Source organism: Antrostomus carolinensis, unplaced genomic scaffold, assembly GCF_000700745.2.
Source record: "Antrostomus carolinensis isolate BGI_N321 unplaced genomic scaffold, ASM70074v2 scaffold47177, whole genome shotgun sequence".
NCBI classification, from domain to species: domain Eukaryota; kingdom Metazoa; phylum Chordata; class Aves; order Caprimulgiformes; family Caprimulgidae; genus Antrostomus; species Antrostomus carolinensis.
Genome location: NW_010330367.1, coordinates 1 through 23,565, shown reverse-complemented (window position 1 = coordinate 23,565; position 23,565 = coordinate 1). Strand labels below are relative to the sequence as shown.

Sequence of the window (23,565 nt, the reverse complement as noted above, 5' to 3'; positions counted from 1 at the left end):
AGCAGTGACCCAGGAGCTGCCGGGGTGTCCTCCTGGGCAGGGGACCTTCTGCAAAGCCAATCCGCGATATAACCCAGGGAGCCGAAGGAACATCTGTACTGCAGGCAGGGAGGGATACAGATCAATGTTTCCTGGCCAGCACGAGTTGTCTCATTCACAGGTTTGGAGATGACAGGCTTTGCTGGCCCGTGGATTAGTTCGATCTGCTCCTACTTCAGTTTCCTTGCTGTGAGGCAGGGATGGTGTTTCCCTGCACGAGCTGCAGTGACCCATCAATTAATACACACACAGTGATTTGCAGCTGCAAGATGCCAGCTAAAATGACAGTGCAGTTTTCCTGCAAAATGCAGCCTGTGCCAAACTCTGCATTTACATTAAATCTGTTATTTTAAAGCCGTCGTTATCAGTTCATGTCAGTGTGTATTGTTTGCCCTCTCCTTGGACAAGTCCCTGATGCTGGAAAAGTCAGCTTTGCCAATCATTTTTTGTAGCAGCAGCCTGAACGTTATGTTGTTGGCGTGGAGCCATGGTGAGTCAGGCTTGGCTTTGGGCAGCTGCCTGGGGAGAGAGACTGGGAGAGAAGATCAGTCTGAAGTCCAAGCTAGAGAAGACTGGCACAGGCAGCCCCAGGGGTGCCAAGAGTGGTCCCGAGCTTTTGCATGCCAGCCCTGCCTGGAATGCTGTAACAATACGGATGCAGCCTACCAATAAGCAGTGTTTGCCAAAGAAGCTGGCTGGACCTGGAAGGCCAGAGTGGGAGAGAGTGAAGCTGCACGTACCACAGCTTCCTTTGGGTCTGTGGATGGTGAGAGGCTGTTACTCCATGGAGAGGGCTGCTTCTGGGGGCAGTGGGGTGTCCAGGCTTTTATACACCTGCTCCTGTGTCTCCAAAGGACTCCTTTCCTTTGTGCATTAAGATGGAGGCAAACCTATTGGGGAAATAAATTGGAAAAAATATTGTCAGCTGTAGTTCTGATGACTTTTTGGTTCCTGCACTTGAATTTTCAGCATCTTCCACATGTCTGTCTTTGACCCTTCATGCACCAGACAGCTGATTGCCCACCACTGGAAAGCACTGGTGACAGTCTGCTGGGCAGGCAACTCGCTGATCTATTGCCTATGGAAAGCTGCCTGAGGATAATGATTAGGCAAATGTTAATGATTTCTCAGTAGCTCTAGTTCATTTATTTTTATCCACGCACTGAGCTTATAACTAGAGAGAATATTGATGGGTGCAGCTATTGACACTCTTACTTCCATCTCCCCCGGCCATGTGTCATGTCTTGAACCTAACCAAGGAGAGAGAGACTAGCTTGTGTCGTGTCCTGTACAAAAGGTCACAGCAGCAGCTCTGGGTGCTGCTCAAATATCCTAATAAATCATGAGGATGAACACCTTTCTCTGGTGTTACTTGCTGGGATGGTTTAACCCCTTTCCTCTGTACTAACCTTCTCTATGGAATTCTGTTGGTGGGTCACGGGGAACTCAGAAGTTAAAGGGCAGCTGATTTCTCCAGGGCTGGGATCAACCGGCTGCATTGTGCTGGTCTCAGCAGAGGGGGAACAGAGGATTGTCAGAGCCACAGGAAGGCAGTCCTTGCCCTTTAGTGCTTTAAGCTGCTTGGACAAGTCCCAAGCACTGGCCGTTTCCAGCTGCACGTGATAATAGATTGTCAATGGGAATTTGTTTTCGAGTTCTCTGGCCATCAGTAGTAAACAGTGGAAGAACATTGGCTCCAGGGACCTCCTGTCTGATGGCACAGGGGAACTGGTAGGGAGAGCAGAACATGTTTCCTAACTGGTTCAGATCTTCCTGTTGATCTTGCCTTTCTGGAAAGATTCTCTCAAGCAAGCTTCAGGCAAAGTCTGCAAGAGGGACTTGTTCTGGAGGTGAAGAGGATTAGTCTCCAAATCAGATACAGCACAGTGCACAGGACAGCTTCCTCCCACCTGCATTCCCTTAGCCAGGACCTCATGGCCAGTCAGTACTCTGTGCTCAGTGGCCCATTTCATCCCTGACTTCACTACAAAGGAGAGGGCTGTGGATTATGGATTTCTTCCTTTTTCAAAATCCAAGACTCCCTGTCTTACTCATTTTCATTGTTTGTACCACATGTATCTCAAAGGTCTCTGAGCTATTGTGGCACCTTTGAGGACTCATAGTTTTGTGTTATTATGACCCAGGCTCAGGGCTTGGTGACCCAGAAGACCAAGTCACACCATTTAAACTATATCTGATCAGGATGTTAAGTACAATTTTTGTGACTGCTGAGTTTTTGGGTTTGTTTTTTTCCTCAGCATTTGCTTTTGCTTGGAAACCTCTTGCCTCTTGAGCCAAAACCAGCAGAGAACCCACCTGAGATCCCCACTGGGAAGCTATTGAAAGTTGTAGGCCAGAACATAGTGGGTCAGAAGGATTTTTGTGACTGGAACATAATCCTGCCAGTTGCCTGCAGATTTAGTTCTCAAAGATGCTTATAGGAAGGAGAAACTATCAGTCAAATTCAAGTAAAGCCAAAAGACAAGTCAAGTTCATGACCTGTGCCTGCTTCTGCCTGTGAGGTTTTGTCCACTTACCCTGGAATGAGATTTGTCCTGGGGAGATGAAGCCTGGGGTGGGTGCCCTGCAGGATCCAGCACGGCTGTTCCTCCATTGCTGAGCGAGGAGCAGTTCTGCTGCTCTCCACTTGCTTTTTGAGGGGCTCCTTCCTGTGCTGGGTTAATTCCTTGGCCAACTCTTTGTCCCTGGCACTGAAGCACACCCTCAGAAAAAAAGAATTAAACACAGAAAGAAGGAAGAAAAGACCTTTGATTTCCAACTTGTGCTGCCTTCATGTTTGCATGGAAATCCATTCTGCAGGACAGGGAGGGATGAGAAGGCTGGGAGCCTGGGCTGCTGGGCAGGCTCAGTTCCAGCTGTGCTCCTGTCACCCACAGAGACATGTGGTGCCTGAATTTGAAAGGTTACCTTGTCCCCAGTCTTTACTGATCCTTTGTACAGGTGTCATCACCTGGGCAGCAGCTCAACAGCATCTGAAGGGGAAGGAGGGAAGGTGCCTGATCCAACCCGGGTGCTTTTGGGGATAGTAATTAAGATGAGGAAAGGGAGTTAAAGTTTTCTGTCTTGTACTGATGCTACAGGAATGAAGGAAAGAGAGCACCCGAGGCTTTAGAGAAGCAGAGACACAGACAAGCATCTTGATCTTTGCAACTGCAGGGTAAAGATCAGAAATGGAATAGAGTTAAGGATGTTTTGCAACAACTTCCCCAGCAATGGCTGCTCAGTTGTGGCACAGAGAATGACAGCTGACTCCAAGCACTGGTGTTCTCACTGCCAGCAGGGACATACCTATTGATACGACATAGGTTTTACCTCAAAAATAAACATTTCCACACAATTTTTGCATGCCCATGGAAATATATAGAAGGATTCACCTTAGAGTTGCTTCTAATGTGATCTGACCCTTTGAAAGTGAAATGGTATTGCTGGTCTTCAGTCACTTCTGCTGAAGACCTCCAAGGCTCCAGCAAGGCCTCCTTCAGTGCCGGCGAGCGAGTCTTAGTACTAGAGCCATGAGATTTTTCAAATAAGAAAATAAACAGGAATAGCTTCCCCTAATTGTCTGCCTTGCCCATTATTCTTTATCCAGTCCTAAAAAGAAGGACAAGAATGCCTTACCTTTTCCAGGCCAGTCACTCATGCTTTTTTGTGACAGATTTGGAATGGTTTGGGTGAGCATGTCCCAGGAGCTGGGTGTACAGATGTCCAGCACGGGCATAAACCTTGCTTCACGCTGCGCTCAAAGGGAAGCCAAACCAGTCTGTGTGTTTCCCTCTGGCTTCTGATCCACTTCACGGTCTAGTGCAAGGACCTGTGTGAAGCTTCTGGCTTGGCACTACAGAGAAACATTCAGCTTGAACATATAAATTTCACTTGGAACAATGGCAAACAGAATTACAGGCACGAGATATGGAGCCACCAGATCCCGCTGGGGCTATACAAAAGATTGTCCCGACAGTAAATTTTCTGGTGGTTTATCCAACCCACCCTGAAGGAAACCAAGCAATGTGGTTTCTGCCACTTCCCTTTCAGAGAGCCTTTGTCAGCCAGATAACTCCTGCAATGAGGAAACATTTTCTTGCTGTGCAGCCTCATTTCCAAACATGTTTCATGTTAACTCATTCCCACAGCGTCTCCTGAGGGGGGGGATACCAAGGACTTAAGGACATACTGACAGAGGGGCCAAAATGCTGCAGGTTCTTTTGAGGTCAGCAAGTGGTGGGCTGTAAATACAACTATTGACATCCTGCTGGTACAACAGCTTTGCAGGACACTTGCCAATGTGCCTTTCTCAATGTGTCTCTTTTCCCCTCCTCTGCTTATAGTTGTCCTGATGTCCCTGTAAATTCATCCTGGAACTTCATTTGAGGAAAGAATCTACTGAATCCAAAGCTTCCTTCTGCTCTTCCCCTCCCCATAACTTCCCTCAAGATGGCATCTGATAGCCCCGAGTCACTAATGACCTTGTGCACAGATTACTGCCTTCGCAACTTGGAAGGGACTCTCTGCTACCTACTGGACAATGAAACTCTCCGGCTCCATCCTGACATCTTCTTGCCAAGCGAGATTTGTGACAAACTTGTCAATGAGTACGTTTCAGGCCTGTGGAGAAGCTATTGTCTGGTTTGGGAAGGAGCTGGGAGCTCAGGGAAGTGGGAATAGAGTTCTCTGAAAAGAATGATGGGAAAGGGGAAAAAATGGGGAAGAATTAATAGGGCCTTTTTTTTTTTCCCCAATTGATCCTCACATTAAAAATAAGGATTTGCATTAACTTCAGAAGGAAGTGTTCCCAGGGCTCATTGTACTCATATGTATCAGTCTAGTTTTTGTGGAAATCACCATTTCCACATAGGTAAACCCAGGGTGAAACAAACAGTCACTGCTTTTTCTAAGAACATCAGTAAGCAGCAAAGGAGCCTTCCCATTTCCCACCACTGAAGCATTACGGCTCTCTCTCAAACCAGAGAAATGAGAGTGCAAAGTGCTAATAGATGTTAAACGTTAAGGCTGCTGCTCCCATAGCTTTACAAAGCAACCTGTTTTCCAGGCATTTATAATTTGTCTATCACAGATTCTCTTGGCTGAACTCCTGCCCACAAAGTCTGGCAGGGAGCTTTGGCCAGCTAATTTTCTGAAAATGAAAAATCAAATTACTAGCTTTAAACAGCTAGGCTAAAAAAATCCCAAAGTCTGTGCTTGCCAGAACCCAGTTTGCTCAAATGCAGAAGTGACCTCACACAAATCCTTGCCTGAGATTTTGCTAAGGATTGTTAGTTCTGTGCAGGAAGAGGTAACAGGCCACTCCCGTTACCCCAAAGGCTGTTCTGGATGATCAAGGGGGAGTCTGTGTGTGTTTACACAGTGGCCACGTTTTCTCATAAGCAGTGAAGGTGCTAGAGCTGTAGCTGAGCCTTTGTGTTGCCTTGTGCTAACACCATTGCCCCAATACAGGTACGTGGAGTTGGTGAAGACAGACAGCATCTTTGAACCCCATGAAAGCTTCTTCACGCTGTTCTCAGATCCCCGGAGCACCAGGCTGGCTCGGATCCACTTGCGGGAACAGATTGTGCAGGACCAGGACCTGGAAGCCATCAGGAAGCAGGTGGTATTGCACTGACAGCCTCCAGCTGCCACCACAGAGCAGCACTGCTGCATGGGCACCAGCTAGAATGCCAAGCACCCAGATTCCCAGGACTCCATCCTTCACTGGCCAGATTTTATTTGGGATAAACTCAGCTTCTCCCTTCGCAGTTCCTAGAGCCACTGTAGGGAATGGGAGGGGGACACTGGTCAAGTTGGGTCTCAGGCTGTCCCAGTGGGAGGTGGTGTAGCAAACAGGGTGGGCGCTCTACCTGTGGAACATTTCTAACTTTGATTTCCCATTTCCCAGGATCTTGTTGAGCTCTACTTGACTAACTGTGAGAAGCTGACAGCCAAGAGTCTGCAAACCTTGGTGAGCTTCAGCCACACGCTTATCTCCCTTAGCCTCTTTGGCTGCTGTAATATCTTCTATGAGGAGGAGAACCCCGGAGGCTGTGAAGATGACTGTTTGGTGAACCCCACTCGCCAGGTCTTGGTCAAGGACTTCACTTTTGAAGGCTTTAGCCGCTTGCGCTTCCTGAACCTGGGCCGCTTGATTGAAGGGGTAAATGTGGAGACATTGCTTCGGCCTTTGGCCTCCCTTGCAGCTCTTGATCTCTCTGGGATCCAGCTGAACGATGTGGGATTTCTGACCCAGTGGAAGGACAGTCTGGTTTCCTTAGTGCTTTACAACATGGACCTTTCTGAGGAGCACATCCAAGTGATCGCACAGCTTCGCAAGCTCAGGTCAGCAGCTCTGTTCTTCCTTCTTTATCCTTTTCCCACTGCTAGGGAAAGGTCTTTTAGGAGTGGTCTGCTTGCCTGCTAATGCAGAGCCACCCGCTGCTGGTTTCACTTTATAAACCTTCCCCTGAACAGGCTCACTCATTGACTCACTGTACACATCTGACATGTCTAAAGCCAGCCTGCATTTTGCTTGTAAAAAGACACCACTTAGCAGAAACTCCCTCTTGGAAAACCAAAAAATAACACACACACCTCCAAAAAAACACCACACACCACAACTGCACACACCAAAAAAAGAAAAAAACCCAACAACCTACAAAACCAAACCAACCACCCCTCTGCCAAACGAAAGGAACAGCTGGATACTTGAGAGATGACCAAAAAAATTACTACAGATATGCACATATACTAATACAGTGATGGTCACACTGTGAAACTCAGTCCTCCAAACCACTTGTCAAACAAGAATGTCTGAAGTTTAAGCCTGGCTCTGAGGTAGAACTGCAAAAAACTCGAGCTCATGGTGTCTGCTCGCTGTGCTCTGCGGAAGCACACTGCATGGATGGTGCCACCAAGGGAGCAGGCAGTGTAAACAAACAGGCACTCTTGACCTAACAGTGTCGACAGTGAAATGACTTCCTGAAACAGAGTTGAGACAATTGCTATTCAAACTGCACAGTGGTACCAGGAAAGGGATCCAGGGCTTTCCAAGCCAAAGAGAAGGGCCTTACTATTCCCATGAAGGGTACTTTGCAATGGCTTTAGTATCATCTCTACTGCCTGCAGACACCAGGAGGTACCACCTTAACATGTGACCTGGGAAGTCTCAGGGAGCATCCTGGATAACATTTTCTTAATCTAAGTACTTTTAACTCCCAGTGACTTGCAGTGAAAACTTGCAGGTACAACAGGTAGAAGAGACTTTTGTGAGTGGGATGTTGGCCCCTGTCTCAGGCAGATTAGAAAAGTCTCTCCCAAGGATCTTAGCTACTGCTTGGCAGGCACGAGCAGCCCCTGTCCTGTAAGGGACCCCACTCACACACAGTGGCTTGTCAGTTTGTCCCACCACTCCCTTAGCATCAGGGTTTCCCCAAAGGTTAGGCATTTAAATACATGAAGATAAATGAAATCAGGGCAGTGTAATAGCGTGGGGTGAAAAAAATACAAGATTGGGGAAGCAGACAAAACTTGTATAACTTAAGTTGTGGGATGAGGCAACATATGTTTCTGGGGATGCAAAGATCTTCTAGTGCATCTTAATCACCAGGTAGAAATGCTCATGTGGCTGCTGTGATGAAGCTTGGGAAAAGCAGTTCCTGAGCCTGGAGCAATTTCCTTTGTGATGTGTGGCCAAATGATTCATTGTGTTCCATTCAAAGTAAACCTCTACTAGATATCAGTGTGCTTTGGGTAGACACAGGGCCAGATCCTGCTGCCAGATCCTACACAACCACATTCCTGTATCTAGTGGGGGAAACTGTAATAATAAATAAATAAATAATAATAATAATCACACTTAGCTTGTCATCTTCCTCTGGTAGACAGGCAGAAGGCCCAGGTAATGCTTCCCAGGCTCTGAGCTCCTCTCTGTCATTTGCAGGCACTTGGATATCTCCCGAGACCATCTGTCCAGTTATTACAAATTTAAGCTGACCCGGCGGGTTCTAAACTTGTTTGTGGAAAACTTGGTAAATCTTACTTCGCTGGATATCTCAGGGCACACCATGCTGGAGAACTGCACTATCCCAAGCATGGAGGAGAAGATGGGCCAGACCAGGTAAGGAAACAGCAATTATTGAGGTCTGCTTGGATGAATGGATCAGTCAAAGATGAATTAAAAACAGTTCCTTCTTCTAAGTTTTCAAATTCTGTAGGTCTAATTAATACTAAAAAGCAGGATATGGATGTTGCTAGTTTCTCCTGACGGTGAAGACTGGGGTAGCAATCAGCTGTGATTCCTGTGTGTGACACATGTAAGGACTTTTAGGAATAATAAAGGATTCATCCTATCTGCCTGCCATACTTATCTGAAGAAGTATTTCAGTTGTTCTTTTCCACACTCATTCTTCCAGGGATCTCTTGCAGTGGTGTGTATTTTTTCTGAAAGGAAAAGCCATTTATACATTTTGTGCATGAAACATTCATACCCTCACTGAAATCCAGGCTTTTCCCAAAACAGAACATTTCTACAGTGAGTCAATACATCCATGTTCATAGGAGGGCTGCGTGTTTTAGGAACTTAGAATGTAAAGTCAGATTTTCATATTTGACCTGGATACTGGGCAGATCAACCTTTGAAAGTCCTGATGCACCTCAGCAGAGGCATGGCTGATCTGGAAAACCAGACCTCTAGGTAAGAACGCTCTCCTCCTATTCCTCAAGCATTCACTGGACAAAAGAAAAACAGTGGGACAGTACTGGCTCCTTTCCAGAGCTTGTGAAAAAATACTGGCTCTTGGTCAGTAAGGAACATGGCAGCAAAACTAGTGTTCTGGTGTGATCAGAGAAGCAGACTGGCGTGTCTATCGGATGACACACAGTCCAGTTTGCAGATAGTTTATATCTGTGAAATCCACAGCCCTCTCCTAAGAGGAAATATTCACCCCAGCTAGTGAATTTTCAGAACAAATCCTGCCTGGGAAAGCTGCATTCTGTGTGAATTCTTACTGCTGTTTCTGTTGAACACATCTAGCCCTTCCCTCAGGATCACCTCGCATGAATGTCTGATGTTACGCTTAGGAGAAGCTGAGTGGTGTGCAACTGAAGTGTAGCTGTTACTCTAGTCATGGAGCAGTACAGGCAGAGTGAATGGAGAACCAGTGGCTGTCTCTGTGGCAGGAGACACCTGAAGAAACACGGTACCAACCCGAGTGATCTCTTGTGGTATTTTTTCCTCAGCATTGAGCCAGCAAAGAGCAGCATTGCTCCCTTCCGGGGTCTGAAACGACCGCTCCAGTTCTTGGGCCTTTTTGAAACATCTCTCTGCCGCCTGACGCATATTCCAGCCTATAAGGTAATGAAGCCACAAGAATATTGGTAGAAGTTGAAAGAACATGAAAATTACTGGCTGCCAGTAGAGTGGAGTTCTTAAGGTCTCAGCTCTGACCTTTCAATAGCTACTTGATAACGCAGGAAAACTGCCAGAAGGCAAGACCTGTACCCCACATGGTTTTCACAAGGATTAAAAATATGACTCTTGAGAAGGGCATGGAAAAATCATCCTGCCTAAAGGACCAGGATATCTGTGACTACAAGAAAAGGATTTAAGACAATAGGAGTCTTACTTGTGAATAGGATCATCCTGCTCCAAAGGGGCCATTTCTTGTCCCTCTGGGCTGAGAGGTGACTCAAACTCTTTGCTCTCATCTTGGGCCTAATCCCACTAGCAGGGCAGAGGGAAGTTGTACCCTTCAACCTTCCAGATGTACCCTCAGAGTTCCCTTCTCATGTTGGTTTCCCTCCTTCATCATTTCTTCCCCGACTTTTTATTCCTCTGTGCCAGGTGAGTGGAGACAAGAATGAAGAGCAAGTCCTGAATGCTATTGAGGCTTACACTGAACACCGGCCAGAAATCACTTCCCGGGCCATCAACCTCCTTTTTGACATTGCCCGTATCGAACGCTGCAGCCAGCTGCTGCGAGCCCTTCAGGTAAGCCCCACACTAGCATTCCCCTCACCCTTACAAGGGAAATTCTGCAGTCCCAGTCTTTTCTTCAGCCTGGTACACCATGTCAGGCCATTCTGGAGAAGGTTCCAGTAGTGCAGTGGAACTCGGTACCTTCCTTTCATACATACATTCCTGCAACGCCTGGGCCATGCATTCCTTGCATGGCTTTGCCCCACACAGCTGTAACAGTCACACCAAGACTCAACAGCAACTCAATGGCACTGAAGCTTCATGTTGCTTCTCTGCAGCTGGTGATCACAGCCCTCAAGTGCCACAAGGATGACAAAAACATCCAGGTGACAGGCAGCGCGGCACTGTTCTACTTGACCAACTCCGAGTACCGCATGGAGCAGAGCGTAAAGCTGCGGCGCCAGGTCATCCAGGTGGTGCTGAACGGCATGGAGTCCTACCAGGAAGTCACAGTAAGAGCAGCCCAGGGTTCTTCAGCTCCCATAGTCCTCCCTCCCTGTATTAAGTCTTCAGCCTGGTGTTAGCATCTGGGTCTTCTGTGCCCCCAGGATGTGAGCCAAGCCAGGCATCGGAGAAGCTGTTGCCCAGATCTGCTCCTTGCCTTCACTCAGTGGTGGGGATTACGTGCAGGGTGCTCCTTATCCACGTGACGTTCCCCAGAACAAGGAGAAGAAAGTGATGATAGCTAGGCTCCTTTTTATCTGATGATAGTGGTCAAAGTATATGACACACAGCGTAGATGTCCTGCACTGACTGTGGGGTGAAAAGGGTGCGGGCACTGGGGGTGTCGAGTCAACAGAAAGAAACACTATCCCAGTACACTGTACTTGAAGCCAGGTGACACTAGGATGCCACTGGGCTGCAGAATGGTGGCTGTTGCATAGAGAGCTTACAGGCAGTGAGGAGCTGGCTTGGAAAGCGATGGGCACTAGGTGATTGTGTGGCCCTGTGAGACAAGAGTGACAGGGAGAGAGAAGCGGGTACTGATAGAGCACAGCTAAAGCACAGTGCTAGATAGGAGCAGAACAGGAATTGTAGTGGCTGTAGTCAAGCTAGAAGATGTTTTCAGTACCAAGCAGCAGGAAATAAGATGATGGGGTCCATGTTTTTGTAGCCATTCAGCCCAGCATTTGCTTCCTTCTGACCCAGGTACAACGAAACTGCTGCCTGACACTGTGTAACTTCAGCATTCCTGAGGAGCTGGAGTTCCAGTACCGCCGTGTCAACGAGCTGCTGCTGAACATCCTCAACCAGAGCCGGCAGGATGAGTCTATCCAGCGCATCGCTGTGCACCTCTGTAATGCTCTGGTCTGCCAGGTGGACAACGATCATAAAGAAGCTGTGGGCAAGATGGGGTTTGTCATGGTTGGTATGGTCCCAAGATGTCTACTTATCCTTAACCCAGGCTAGCACAATTTCCTTGCAGCTGTCCACCAAATGCATCCAGCCAGTCATCCAACCTTACAGTATCACAGGAGGGAACTAGTGTCCTAGCAATGCTAACCTCTCCTGGAACCTGTCCCTCCATCTGACATCTTTTACTGGCTTGCCAGCACTGCAAGTCGAGATCTCAGAGACAGGCTGGCTGTGAGAGCAGGGAAGCAGTGTAACTTTACACCTTGCCTCTTCACCACGTCATATTATTTCCAGCACTGGTACCACCTTGTAACTAGCTCCTCCTGTATCTCCCCAAGTTTGCATCAGCTTTCCAGCTCATGTCAACCCATATCTCTCACCTTTTCAAAGGGCTGTGGAGGCTGCTGCTTTGGTGCACTTATACCACATTCCAGCCCTTGTCCTACAGATCAAAACTGACTTGACTGGACACTCAGCAGCTCAGGGACTATGATGTAGTTCAGCTCTGCGAATACTTGCAACATTGAACCTAACCCAGTCCCACTGGTTTAGAGAAAGACCCAAGTGGATTCTTGAAAAAGGATCAAAACTGCATATGCCTGCAAACTGGCAGCCCTGCAGTACTACAGCAGTTGGTTTTAGCTCTGTGATTCTTGAACTTTCTCACTCTTTCCCTTCCTCTGCCCACAGACAATGCTAAAGTTGATTCAGAAGAAGCTGGCTGATAAAACGGTGAGTGTTCCCCCCAAAATGTATAGATAGAGCACTTTCTCTTCAGTCTGACTTAGGCATGGAGATCAGTCCAGAGTGCCAGCTCAGCTTCTCTAACAAACTCAAGCTGTCTCAGCTGGTGCTGCAGAATTTCCTTTCCCAGGGTGGGAGCAGGGGAATGTGATGGGGAGGCAAAAATAGCAAACAAAAAACCCACATGTTGCCAAGTTGAAAGTGAATAACGAGGTTTTCTTACCTCTGGAGCCATCCAGGGTGATACCAGGGAGGAAACACAAGTGGCTGGCTTGCACTGGACTCCCACAATAGCAAAGCTCTGTTTCTGTCCCTTTCTCTCTGGCTCTGTAGTGTGATCAGGTGATGGAGTTCTCCTGGAGTGCCCTCTGGAACATCACTGATGAGACCCCTGATAACTGTGAGATGTTCCTTAACTACAGCGGCATGAAACTGTTCTTGGAGTGCTTGAAAGTAAGTAAGTCTGGTTTCCTCTAGAAGAATACTGACATTAGCAGTGGAGATGCAGGTGCCTGGGCAGGATCCCTGGCTGTGCTAACCTGTAAGCACTACTTCCTATGTTGCACAAACAGAAAAGAAAAAGCTTGCATAGTTTCTTCTTTCGCACATCCGTCCACTCAACCAGTAATACAGAGAAGCTTACACTCAATACATCTTCCTCTCTCCTCATATTGTGTGCAGCCTTCCTTAAGCAGAGCAGCAGTGAACAGCAGACTCTAGCCTCAGTTCTCTCATTTCACATGAATCTTGAATACCAGAGATCCCATTTGGCATCTACTAAAGAACCATCACTGACTACTCAAAAATACTGAGCCTTTCTAGATGTGCTGTACAATCTTTCTCCAGGAATGCTTGTTCTTAGCATTACCGTGGCCCTACTTTTGTATAATCCTGTTCTTTGCTTGCTCAGGAGTTCCCAGAGAAACAGGAGCTGCATCGCAACATGCTGGGCCTCCTGGGCAATGTAGCAGAGGTGAGGGAGCTCCGCCCGCAGCTCATGACCTCCCAGTTCATCAGTGTGTTCAGGTGAGTGCCTGGCTAACAAACAGCTGGGCTGGGGCAGGGTGAACGCTCTGGAGCTCTGCTCCTGAATTACCTGGGGACTTTTAAACCTTTTATGCACCAGCAGCTCTAAATTATCTCTTCTTTCTTGGCAGCAACCTGCTGGAGAGCAAAGCAGATGGGATCGAGGTGTCCTATAATGCCTGTGGTGTACTCTCCCATATCATGTTTGATGGTCCGGAGGCTTGGGGTATATGTGAGCCCCACCGAGAGGAAGTTGTAAAGAGAATGTGGGCAGCCATCCAGAGCTGGGATATCAACTCCAGGAGAAATATTAATTACAGGTGGGGAATAGAAATGTTTGCCACACTTACCTAGGAGCCAGGATTGTCCCAGGAAGCGTGTCATGGGAAGCAAACACCAACAGAGACAAGGGAAGAGGTACACCCCAGTGTGGAGGCTCTGCTTAGAGTGAAGGTGAAACATCCTCAGGGACATATTTACTGAGGGTTTTACCTCTTCCTTTGAAACATGTTGCACAGGCTGCTGAAATTAGACACCTTGCCTGGCAATTCCTATGGGAGAAGTGTGGGAGCCCAGCAGAATTTCTCCTGCATGTTTCTAGTGAAATTGCATCGTTAGGAAACCCATGATCTGACTGTCTGGGACAGTCCTCTGAGACTGCTGTCCTTTGCACCTCCTTAAGTCTGTTTGCTTCTGCAAGTCAGATGGACTGTTGTAGCTTTCACTCTCCTCTGGTGGATATTTAGACACGGTTCCCAGAAATCCCTTCGAGGGTTAATACAACTGCTGGGATCCCCCAAAGCCCTTCCTGTTAAGAGGGTATCAGGTACTGTGTATTCCCAGAGTGCTTGGCAGGGATCCAGAACAAATGGCATTCCACTGCGAGAGCTGCAGTATAGACACGTTACTGTTGTCAGAAGAAACACAGCAACCGTTGCACGTGAGCAGCCAGCTTTGGCTGGGTATAATTTTGCTTTGGCCCCTCTACAGAAAGATCAGTGCTTCTGGGTTTCAGCTGGTGTGAGGAAATGACTGGCCAAGGATGGAAATCAGTTCTTGGACTCTGTTGCCCTCATTGCAGCTATTTATCTGGGCAGCATGTTGATGCTAAAGCAGTAGGGTCTGTAAGGCTGCCAGTATTGCCGTGTGACACAGACTTGGTCTTTGATGCCAGAATCTTTGACATGTCAGTGGATTTACTGCCATGGTATCTGTGAGCACAAGAGTTTGTATTGCTTTGAGTGGCAAAGGCGGTGAAAGAAGCAGCTCTTGGATTTTTAACAACTTCTGCAATATTTCTCTGCAGGTCATTTGAACCAATCCTTCGACTTCTTCCACAAGGGATCTCTCCAGTCAGCCAGCACTGGGCTACCTGGGCGCTGTATAACCTGGTCTCTGTCTACCGTAAGTTCCCTTTTTGAAATCACATCCACTGCACTGGAGAAGTTCAGAGTGTGGATCTGAGCTTGGCAGCAGAAAAAGTCTTCCCAGTTTAGCTATGTAGATAGAGAGAACCTTCTTTGAATGATGCAGGAATGTCCAGACAGCTCAGCCAAACAAAAACAATGAGACTTGGTGTGTAGGAAATTCCTTCAATGTTTTGATCCTTCTGGTCATGCTCTCAGGTTCTCAGCCCTGGCAGGCTGGGTCCAGAAAAAAAAGGTTTCGTAGCTTCTCAGGCCACAGGCTTCTCCTTCCCCTCCTGGCATCCTTTATACCCCTCCTGCGAAGCTTCTCAAGGACCTGTTTTATTCTCTTCTCTGCAGCTGACAAGTACTGCCCGCTGCTGATCAAAGAAGGTGGGATTCCCCTTCTGAAGGACATGATTAAAATGGCCTCAGCACGGCAAGAGACCAAGGAAATGGCCCGGTAGGAAACCAGTGCACTATCATCAAACATTCAGTTTAGCTTTAGTTTAGTTTGTGTTCTTCTACATCAAGTAAAGCTACCAGAGAAAGACCTGTACTGATGTGTGTGAGGGGCAAGAAGTGAACACAGAGGAGGAGAGCAGGAAAAAGAGGATGAAACCAGAAGACTAGAGAGGTGTTTATAAGAGGGCAGTACACACAGGTCATTCAGGGTTGATGGATGCTGGGCAGATTGGTTATAGAAATGGCTTGTTGGACAGGGGAGCCACATGGCTAATTGCATCTTATGCTGATAGTCTCAAGTCATCACTATTCTCCATACTTAGGTGGGCTCCCTGTCCCTGTCCCCAGACTAGCCTGTCAGTAAAATTGCTGACTGCACAGCTAAAATGAGAGAATTTCTCAAAAGCTGGAGGGAGTCCATCGCCTTAGTGACCTTCCCCAACTTGCTTTGTTACATGACCTCCCTTTGGAGTCAGAGTTCTAAAAGCCAGCTGCAGCTTCGAGTCATTGGCAGACTGAGAGCTCTACTTCCAAACCTGCAGGGTGAATATACAAGAGGTAGAGATGGGCTGGGAGTACGTACCTCGTGGGTGGGCAGCAGGCATTCCCCATAGCTGAAGGGTTGCTGAATGCTGGAGGTGAGCGAAGCCTGCAGAAGACTCTCAGTCAGGCAGATTGCATCTAGTGATGGGACAGCACAAGAGTGGTCAGTGAAAAGACTAGGAAGAGCAGGGACAGATGGCAGCAGAGTGAATGACAGACATCTGTGTGCACGTGTTCCTGACGTGATCAGAGGTATCTGACTATCTGGATATGGGGGTGATGAGTGAATGGTCACGTGTGGATCTGGGTGTACACTAACGTGACCTGAAATTCCGAGGGGATGGGCTGTGAGCTCTAAGCTGCTTTTGTGGAGTGTACTGGTTTTGACACAAGTATTGGTCAGTGCATATCTCAGAAGAGACTGCCTGCTGCACAGAGTGTACATTTACATTGAGATCAAGCTGTTGGACCGTTCTTATGCTACTGTCCCACAACTGTCATGCAATATGTTTTAATCTAAACCCTCTCTCCTTGTCCTTGTTTTATCCATAGGAAAGTTATAGAGCACTGCAGTAACTTTAAGGAGGAGAATATGGACACTTCCAGATAGAGGCAATCATCTCATGCCTCTTGCCAGCACTGTATCCAGCTTCTCTCTAATTCACTGTATATAGGGAGGACTCTTTTCTTACCAACTCGCCTGTTGGAAGGAAACTTTATGTGTGTGTGTGTGTGAGACCCTCAGTAGATGAAGGTGAAGAGGGGAGGGGGGGGAGGGACATTTTGCACAACAAAATGCTTTCCTTAAATTAGTGGACTTTTTTGTTATGAAGTTTCAGGTTGAAGTTCTGTGTGTATGATTTCTGTATAAAAAAGAAAACAAAAAACAAAGACAACTACATTATGTATCTTTTAACCTTTTAATTTTAGACCACACAGAGAGCCTCAAATGATTATGAGCTTGAAGACCTAGTCATGTGATCGCTAGTGTGACATTTTTACTTCCCACTTTTTAGAAAATTCCCTTTTGCTGTATTGCATGAGGTCCTGTAATGTCTGCAAGAACACCAGTCCTGAATCAGTATTGGCTGCTCAATGGAGTTACAGGCAGCCATGAGTTATTTATTTAGTTAGAGAGGCTGGGGGACACAATACCAGAGAGTTAGACCAAAAGAGCTGACCCTTTTAGTGGTATTTGTAAATGGAGGTAACGAGGAAGAAAGTTCAAGTCAATTCACTCCCTTGAGGGTTTTTTAGAGAAGACTCACGTTAGTGGAAGCACTGCCAACTGTACGTGGGTCATTCAGAAGACATTCCCATTAAAGTCAAGAGGTCTGTTTTGTCCCCTTTGGTGGTACAGTAGGATCTGCCAGCCCACCCAGCCTCCTAAGGTCAGGGATGACCAGTAAAACCAGCTACACATCCTTGGCAACACTGGGCTTTTCTCTCTAAGGGAGCCTGTGCAACAAGGAACAAGGTTTTTTCACAAAGGGCTACACATCTTCATTCCAGTCCTTCACCACCTTTGTAGTTATGTTCTGTTTTATGGGGAAGGGCTACAAATGCCAGAGAGCCTATTTCCCCTCTGCATAAGCTCTACTAGGCCCCAGTCCAGAGCAGCTCACACTGCTCGGGGCAGTAACAGACTGGAGCTGTTCTACTCTTTTTGGGTCTGCATCAGTCCAAGCCGTGCTCAGTGGCAAAGTAATCTCCCTTTATGGCAAGCTCACTGCAGCACAAGTGGAGGGTGATCCCGTGAAATAGCACCTCTCGTTCCACCCCAACATCTTCTGGGAAGCAGAAAGCCCTGTTCTTGTCTGACTCCCACTAGCACTTACCAGTGCAGTCCTGCTCACGTCAGCAGCGTTACTCCAATTTATACGATGTAGGTGAGAGGAAAGTCCTGCTAAGGTGGTCTTCACCTGTAAGACTCTAAACCTATAAACACTCGAGAAGCCAAAGGCCAAGGTTTGCCTCACAGCCAGGCACTCAACAACACAGCGTGCAGTCCATGCTTAGAGCCTCTCCTGGCCACAGATCTTTCACAATTCACAAATCTTCCCTTAGAAAGGATTTAGAAAAGATTTTATATATGGTAGCAGTGAGAGGAGACCATGGCTAGGTGAGTTGGGACATTTCAGGCCTCTGAGCACAGCCTCGCTGCTCTCTTCCCTTGTATACATTGCTCTCAGATTTGACTCGCTGCTATGAGGTTCTTCTAATGCTCAGAGTTAATGTTGTCATTGCTGAGCACGTGATAGATAGATCCTAGATACACAAACTGACACTTTAAATGACAGAACACAGCTGCCCTGGAGAGGTTTACTTTTTCTGCCAATATGGTGTTATTCAATGTCTTTTTTTTTTTCTTTTTAACCATACGTCAGTTGTTTTGATATTGTGATATCTGTACTTTTTTCTTTTAAGTATTTTTCAAACTTATATATATTTTTGTGTCACTTTTGAATTGTTTTCATACGGTTTGCAAAACTTGACAAATTATACTTTTTTGCAGTTGTTTGATTGAAATGTATTTTTCTCTTTCTTATTCCCGTTCCCCAAGAATTTGTGTCCCTATAAGCTTTGAGTCAGGGAAGCTTATTTCAAGATCTGTTTTCTGTATAACATTTGCTAATCATCTTCCTTCTAGATGCAGAACTCAGAGAGGCTGCAAATACTGCCAACCAGCCTCAGAACATTAGGGGAGTCAGGCTTCGCTCATTTAATTCCCCATTTAGTGCTGCTGTCCTTTTGAAGTTGTTTCACGTGACAATGCCACCCACTAGGCTTTCTTCCCTTCTAATGCCCATGTAGTGAAAGCTCCTACCACTAAAATCTTGAATCACCTGACAAAGAACACTCAAGATTCTGACTATGTTGGTAAAGTGGGAGTGGAGCAGAAGGGATGTGATGTGGTCAAAAATCCATGTCCCCAGCATGCAGGTGCCATGTTGGGGTGACAGCTGGAGCTCAGGATCTCCCATATCTGCTAGAGCAGACCTCAGCCTTCCACTGTCATCCAAGCAAAAAAAAATATTTAAAAATTGGGCTTTATGCTGAGATTTTAGCACAACTACATCAAGGTTAACAGACAACCGAGGGCTTGGTTCCACCTGCCTCAAAACCCAAGGGATTGGGTTTTTCAAACCAGTGGCCCTGTAAATTTGGCTGTTACTGAGGTCTCACCTGCTGCAGGCTGGGCCATGGTATCCCAAACTAACAAGATCCAAGCTGCATCAAACCTTTGTTTCACACTGCAAAGGTAATCTCCCTGCTCACTGCTCACATATCCTCATTGAGCTGCACCTGAGCCTGAGCCAGGGTAAAAAGATTTCAAATTCCCAGCAACATGGAGATTAATGGAGTCATGCCAGCCTGCCAGAAAAGCTTAGCCTTCTGCAATCTGCCACTGATCCCGGGAAAAAGGGGAATTGTGACTGGTCTGTTACACCTTTAGCTGCACATCAGGTTCTGAGGCACGCCACCAGCGGGTAAAGTCCCAAGACAGCATTTCAAAAGAAATAGCATCTCTGTTATTAGAGTAACATGAACTTTGGCTACAAGCTTCAGTGTCTTCAAGCCAACAAATTTTGTGAACTGAAAAATAAAATTTACTTTCTGTAAGGAGCAAAAGAGAGAAAGGTGTGCTCTGAACAGCTGAGCGCAGTCCAGGGACTCCTGTAATTGGGAGTTTGAAACTAGGCTGTACCTCAGTTTCCCTAACTGAAGCAACAGGAGTTTGTTGCACCCCAATACACATACCATGACCTGAAAGCACTTTTTGGAGGCAAAGGGGAGTTAATGAATCGCTGCTGTAGATCCAGCGCTCAGGACAGAACAGGATAGCTGTCTGCAGCCATCATACCAATGTTCTGCAAAGGAGGGGAGGGCAAAGTGGCTGATTTTTTAATGAAGGTCTGATCTAAAAGGGGAAGTTAGATACTCTGAAATGCTTGACTGTTACAGAGAAGCCTCTCAGGACTTCCAGCTTTGCTGGAGCAAAGGAATGAACCAGGAGACTTCAACTTCACACAGAATTATAGAGCAAATGACCACCCCTGCCCAGAAAACTAGAACAGGCTTCTGTCTGTCAAATGACAATCCAGCTGGAGAGAAGTTCACAACGTGTAAAGATATGGCAGAGGGATTCCTTGTGCTCCGTAGTTGTTGTCCCATACAGACTCTCCTTCATTTTTCACTACTACACTTCCTTTAATATTTAAAAGCTTGGCAAGCAGAGCACAAACACAACTCAGTAATTCTCTGCAGAGACTGTGCCACCAAAGGAACCCTCTACCTCGACTGTATGTGGTTTCCTTCCTGGCTGGACGGTGCCTCGTTGTTCAGTGGTCCAAGTCAATGATGCAGCAGTCCTCAGCATGCAGGGTGTCCTGTGTCTGCCACGTTCTCTGGAACAGATAAAAGAGCAAGTTGGTGGGCAGCTTTCCACAAGTGCTTCCATTTTACAAGATCTGTGGGAGGAATTGTTTAGAATGATTGGCATCCACCTATACCATGCTTAACACCCAGCAGCACCAGACTTTCTCATCTAAACCAAGCCAAGAAAGTTTAACACTGATATTTGTGGCAATTCATAACACTGCAGAGCATTCACCTGCCCCATCTGCATCATGGCTGCTATTACCCTGCACCTACCTGCTGGCTGAAATGACATCTGCTCAGCACTGAATCCTACCCAGCTCGTCACCTTGGTTGGGCTGCTGCACTCTGGTCTCTGCAAAAGATAAATGAGAATAAAAGTCTTGGAGCTGTCAGCCTGTTCCCCTCTCATCACTTGAAGGCAATTAATTACCAGTGGAGCAAGAGCTGTAGGGGCACTACTGCACAGAAAAGATGTTTTCTTGAGACTGTTCAGGGAGGAGTCTGCCACAGCTCAGGTGTTAGAAGGTAGCTCGTGCTGGAAAAAAGAGAATTAAAAGTAGGGAAACAGCTGGTCTCTATGACAACCATGTGTATGAAGCACAGAGGTCATTGGGAATGGATGAAAGCAACATGGGGGCTGGATGAGAAGACAGCACTTAAAAAAAGGGATGAGGGAGATTTACTGCTGTTTTTTGCTGAACTGAAACACTTTTGCTTTAGCAGACTATATTTTGATTTCCTATAATTGTCGCTGATTCTCTCTTTACTTCTTTTCTTGTTTAAAATTTTTAAGCTAACCAAATATGTATTTCCTTGTTTTGCTTAATGAAAATAACCTCAGTTATAACGAGCAAGCGTCTGCTTTTACTCTGTCCATTGACCTGCCTAATGTTGAGAGGCCTGGTTCAAATGTTTGTACATGGTGAAACCAAGCAAAAAAAAAAAAAATGCACAATTGTTGCTTCCTTACAATTCTGAACGAATTAACTTTTCTGTTGTATCCATTGGATACCCGCTGTGTATTAAACCTAGTGCTTCACAATGTCTTCCTCCTTTGGTCTGTGAATGTGGTTTATTTAGGTACGTTACTGATCCATTTGCTGTCATATATTTCATTAAAAATGAAAGGAACTGCCATGTGTTGATGAAGCAGTTCAGTGGCTTCTCCTTTCTTCACTCCAAGGGATACAATACTGTTTGTCAATATAAAAGAGGCGTGGAGGAAGAGCGCATTGTTACGAGATTGTGTGAGAGGAGAACAAAAAAAATCGGAACAATATTTGACTGTCCAGATTGCCTCTGAACTCTGTAACCGGTCTGTGGAGTGCATTCCACAGCCTAAGCCTTGTAAGTGGGCAGAAGCTGAGTACTTAAGAAAAGACTCTGGCTTAAAACAGTCAATCTGCTTTAAGGCCAGCGTGACTTTCTTCTTAAGACCCTGGTCCTGCAACGGTTCAACTGCCAGTTAATTCAGCAGTCATTGTAAACAATCTAAAGGATCAGACTCTCTGTGGCTGAAGCAGGAGGATGAATCATGTGAAACTGAACTGCCTCTAGGAAACTGAAAGTGTACTATGTTGTAAGAGTACACAGAAATACTTTAGGCTTCCAGCAGCATGAAATTCCTACTTGGAATGCCATAAGAATCTAGATTCTCTGCTCATAGAATCATAGAATGGTTTGGGTTGGAAGGGACCTTAAAGCTCATCCAGTTCCAACCCCCCTGCCATCAGCAGGGACACCTTCCACTAGACCAGGTTGCTCAAAGCCTCATCCAGCCCGGCCTTAAACACTTCCAGGGAGGGGGCATCAACAACTTCCTTGGGCAACCTGTTCCAACATGAACTTGTTAGTAGAGGCTTTCTGGTACTAAACTTAATTTCAACCAGTCATTTAGGCTGAAACCCTTGAGACAGAGAGAAGCTCTGATGTCTCCAAGGTTTCAAAGGTCTAAGAAAAAATAAAAAACATAACAGGCACCAAATTATTCTAATCACAAAGAGAGCGAGAATACATTCCTTGGGACAGATTATTCTAGGATATCAAATGCTTCTACTTTTAAGTGGGTAATATTGTTACTACTCAAATTGCCTTTGTTAAGCTTTAACATTTATACCTCTCTGCAGAGAACAGAAAAACACAACCCACCTTTTCTTTCTGGTTGTAGACAGAGCCCAATGTTACTGTTCTGAGCTTCCTACCGTTCTGAAAGGCTTCCTTTGCAACTCAAGGAAGAGAAGGATTTTCAGGATATTTAAAGCAGGCAGAGAGTAGCAGGGCCATCTCACGTCCACACTCCATATCTGAGGTTTGACAAGCACTGATGCAGCCTATGAGGTGTCTGAGGGAGGATTTCTGTAGGTTTTGTGCTTATCAAGAATTAAAAAAAAAAAAAAAAAAAAGCAAAAAGATTAGAATGATTGTTGGAAATTTAGACCACAATTTTTATTAACATTTCAACACAGCTGTCTCAGTTAAATGATTTAAGTGGCCTGTGCAGCCAGGTGCTTCCAGGTCCTGGAATCAGCAGGTGGCCACTGACTCACTTAAAGTAGGCTAAAATGATGAAGAACACCCCATTTGTGGTCAAATAATACCAAGGAATCACCTACTTTTCAGGTGTTGGAGGATAAATTTGCAAAGAATGTGATTTTTCTTTCCAAATTTTTACTGGGAAAGAAGGTAACGAAAGCAGCAAGATACAACTATCTTAAAACTGAAAAGAGCTTAAAGAGAAAATGCTGATTTCAGAACTTTTACAGTCCTGTGATGAGATTCATCTCCCCTAAATAGACAGACGCTCAGAGTGTAAATGTGTACATCCAAACGAGTCTTCTTGGCTTTTTTGTTGTTGTTAGCAAGAGAAAAACGCATCTAGGGTGCAATTCGACTGCTTTCAGATGAGAAGGACCATTCTCTGGACACGCCTGCTTCCCTCTGCTGCCTTCGGGAGAGTCCAACGACCTCGCTCAGATACCAGCTTCACTACGGATGTCTGAAGCGAGATCAAATCCCACCCCAGCAAACTTACATCAGACATTTTACAAGCTTCGTTTGCGTTAATGGGGCCGTCTCAACGCGTTCACCAGGCACAACCTCTGTGTTTCTCCTGAGGGGATGGAAACCAACAGATGAAACGATCAAATTGGTGAGACCAGAGTGAACGCAGCGCGGTGTCTCAGCCAGACAGCACCCTGGGCCCTGGCCTGCCAGCAGCCTGCCCTTGCCAGAGCCCTTCTATCACTCAGATGTACAATTTCACTGTATATTCTTGTTAACTAAGTTTGATGAACAAACAGTTTACTACCTATTACATATTCCCTCACATGTAACTGCGATGTGCAGAGTTTTACCAGCAACCCTGCCTTCAAGGGCCCAGCCCTGTGCTCCCCTCAACACCCGCTGAAGTGAACCCCGGCCACAGCCGAGGGGCCCCGCAGAGCCCGGGGTCCGGGTGGGGGGACAAGCGGGAAGGAGGCAGCAGAAAAGCGCCTTTCTCCTTGGAAAGGCCCCCAGGGCGGAGGGCAGAACGGACAGGGGGTGTGAGGGGAGGCAAGGAGCCCGCGGGCTGCAGCCGGGCTTCTCCCGATAAGTGCGGGGCGGGGAGGGAACACACCC

General features: G+C 46.5%; 1 protein-coding gene across 1 annotated transcript; it reads left to right on the top strand.

Annotated features, from left to right (window-relative positions):
• The first annotated feature begins 4,386 nt into the window (after positions 1 to 4,386).
• ZER1 (zyg-11 related cell cycle regulator) lies at positions 4,387 to 16,692 on the top strand. The gene is made up of 15 exons (XM_010172889.2): positions 4,387 to 4,649; positions 5,512 to 5,662; positions 5,951 to 6,387; positions 7,988 to 8,164; positions 9,286 to 9,400; positions 9,890 to 10,036; positions 10,303 to 10,476; positions 11,174 to 11,389; positions 12,071 to 12,112; positions 12,458 to 12,577; positions 13,035 to 13,150; positions 13,282 to 13,470; positions 14,457 to 14,554; positions 14,917 to 15,019; positions 16,117 to 16,692. The coding sequence occupies exons 1-15, from the start codon at positions 4,492 to 4,494 to the stop codon at positions 16,172 to 16,174; spliced, it is 2,301 nt and encodes a 766-aa protein (XP_010171191.1). The 5' UTR covers positions 4,387 to 4,491; the 3' UTR covers positions 16,175 to 16,692.
• Positions 16,693 to 23,565: the final 6,873 nt, after the last annotated feature.

What these genes read in the sequence shown, in the direction of transcription:
- ZER1 (XM_010172889.2), top strand. Translation starts at nt 4,492, where the DNA reads ATGGCATCTGATAGCCCCGAGTCACTAATGACCTTGTGCACAGATTAC. An exon ending in GCACAGCTTCGCAAGCTCAG is followed by an intron (nt 6,388 to 7,987) that starts GTCAGCAGCTCT and finishes TGTCATTTGCAG; the next exon opens with GCACTTGGATATCTCCCGAG. An exon ending in CGCATATTCCAGCCTATAAG is followed by an intron (nt 9,401 to 9,889) that starts GTAATGAAGCCA and finishes CCTCTGTGCCAG; the next exon opens with GTGAGTGGAGACAAGAATGA.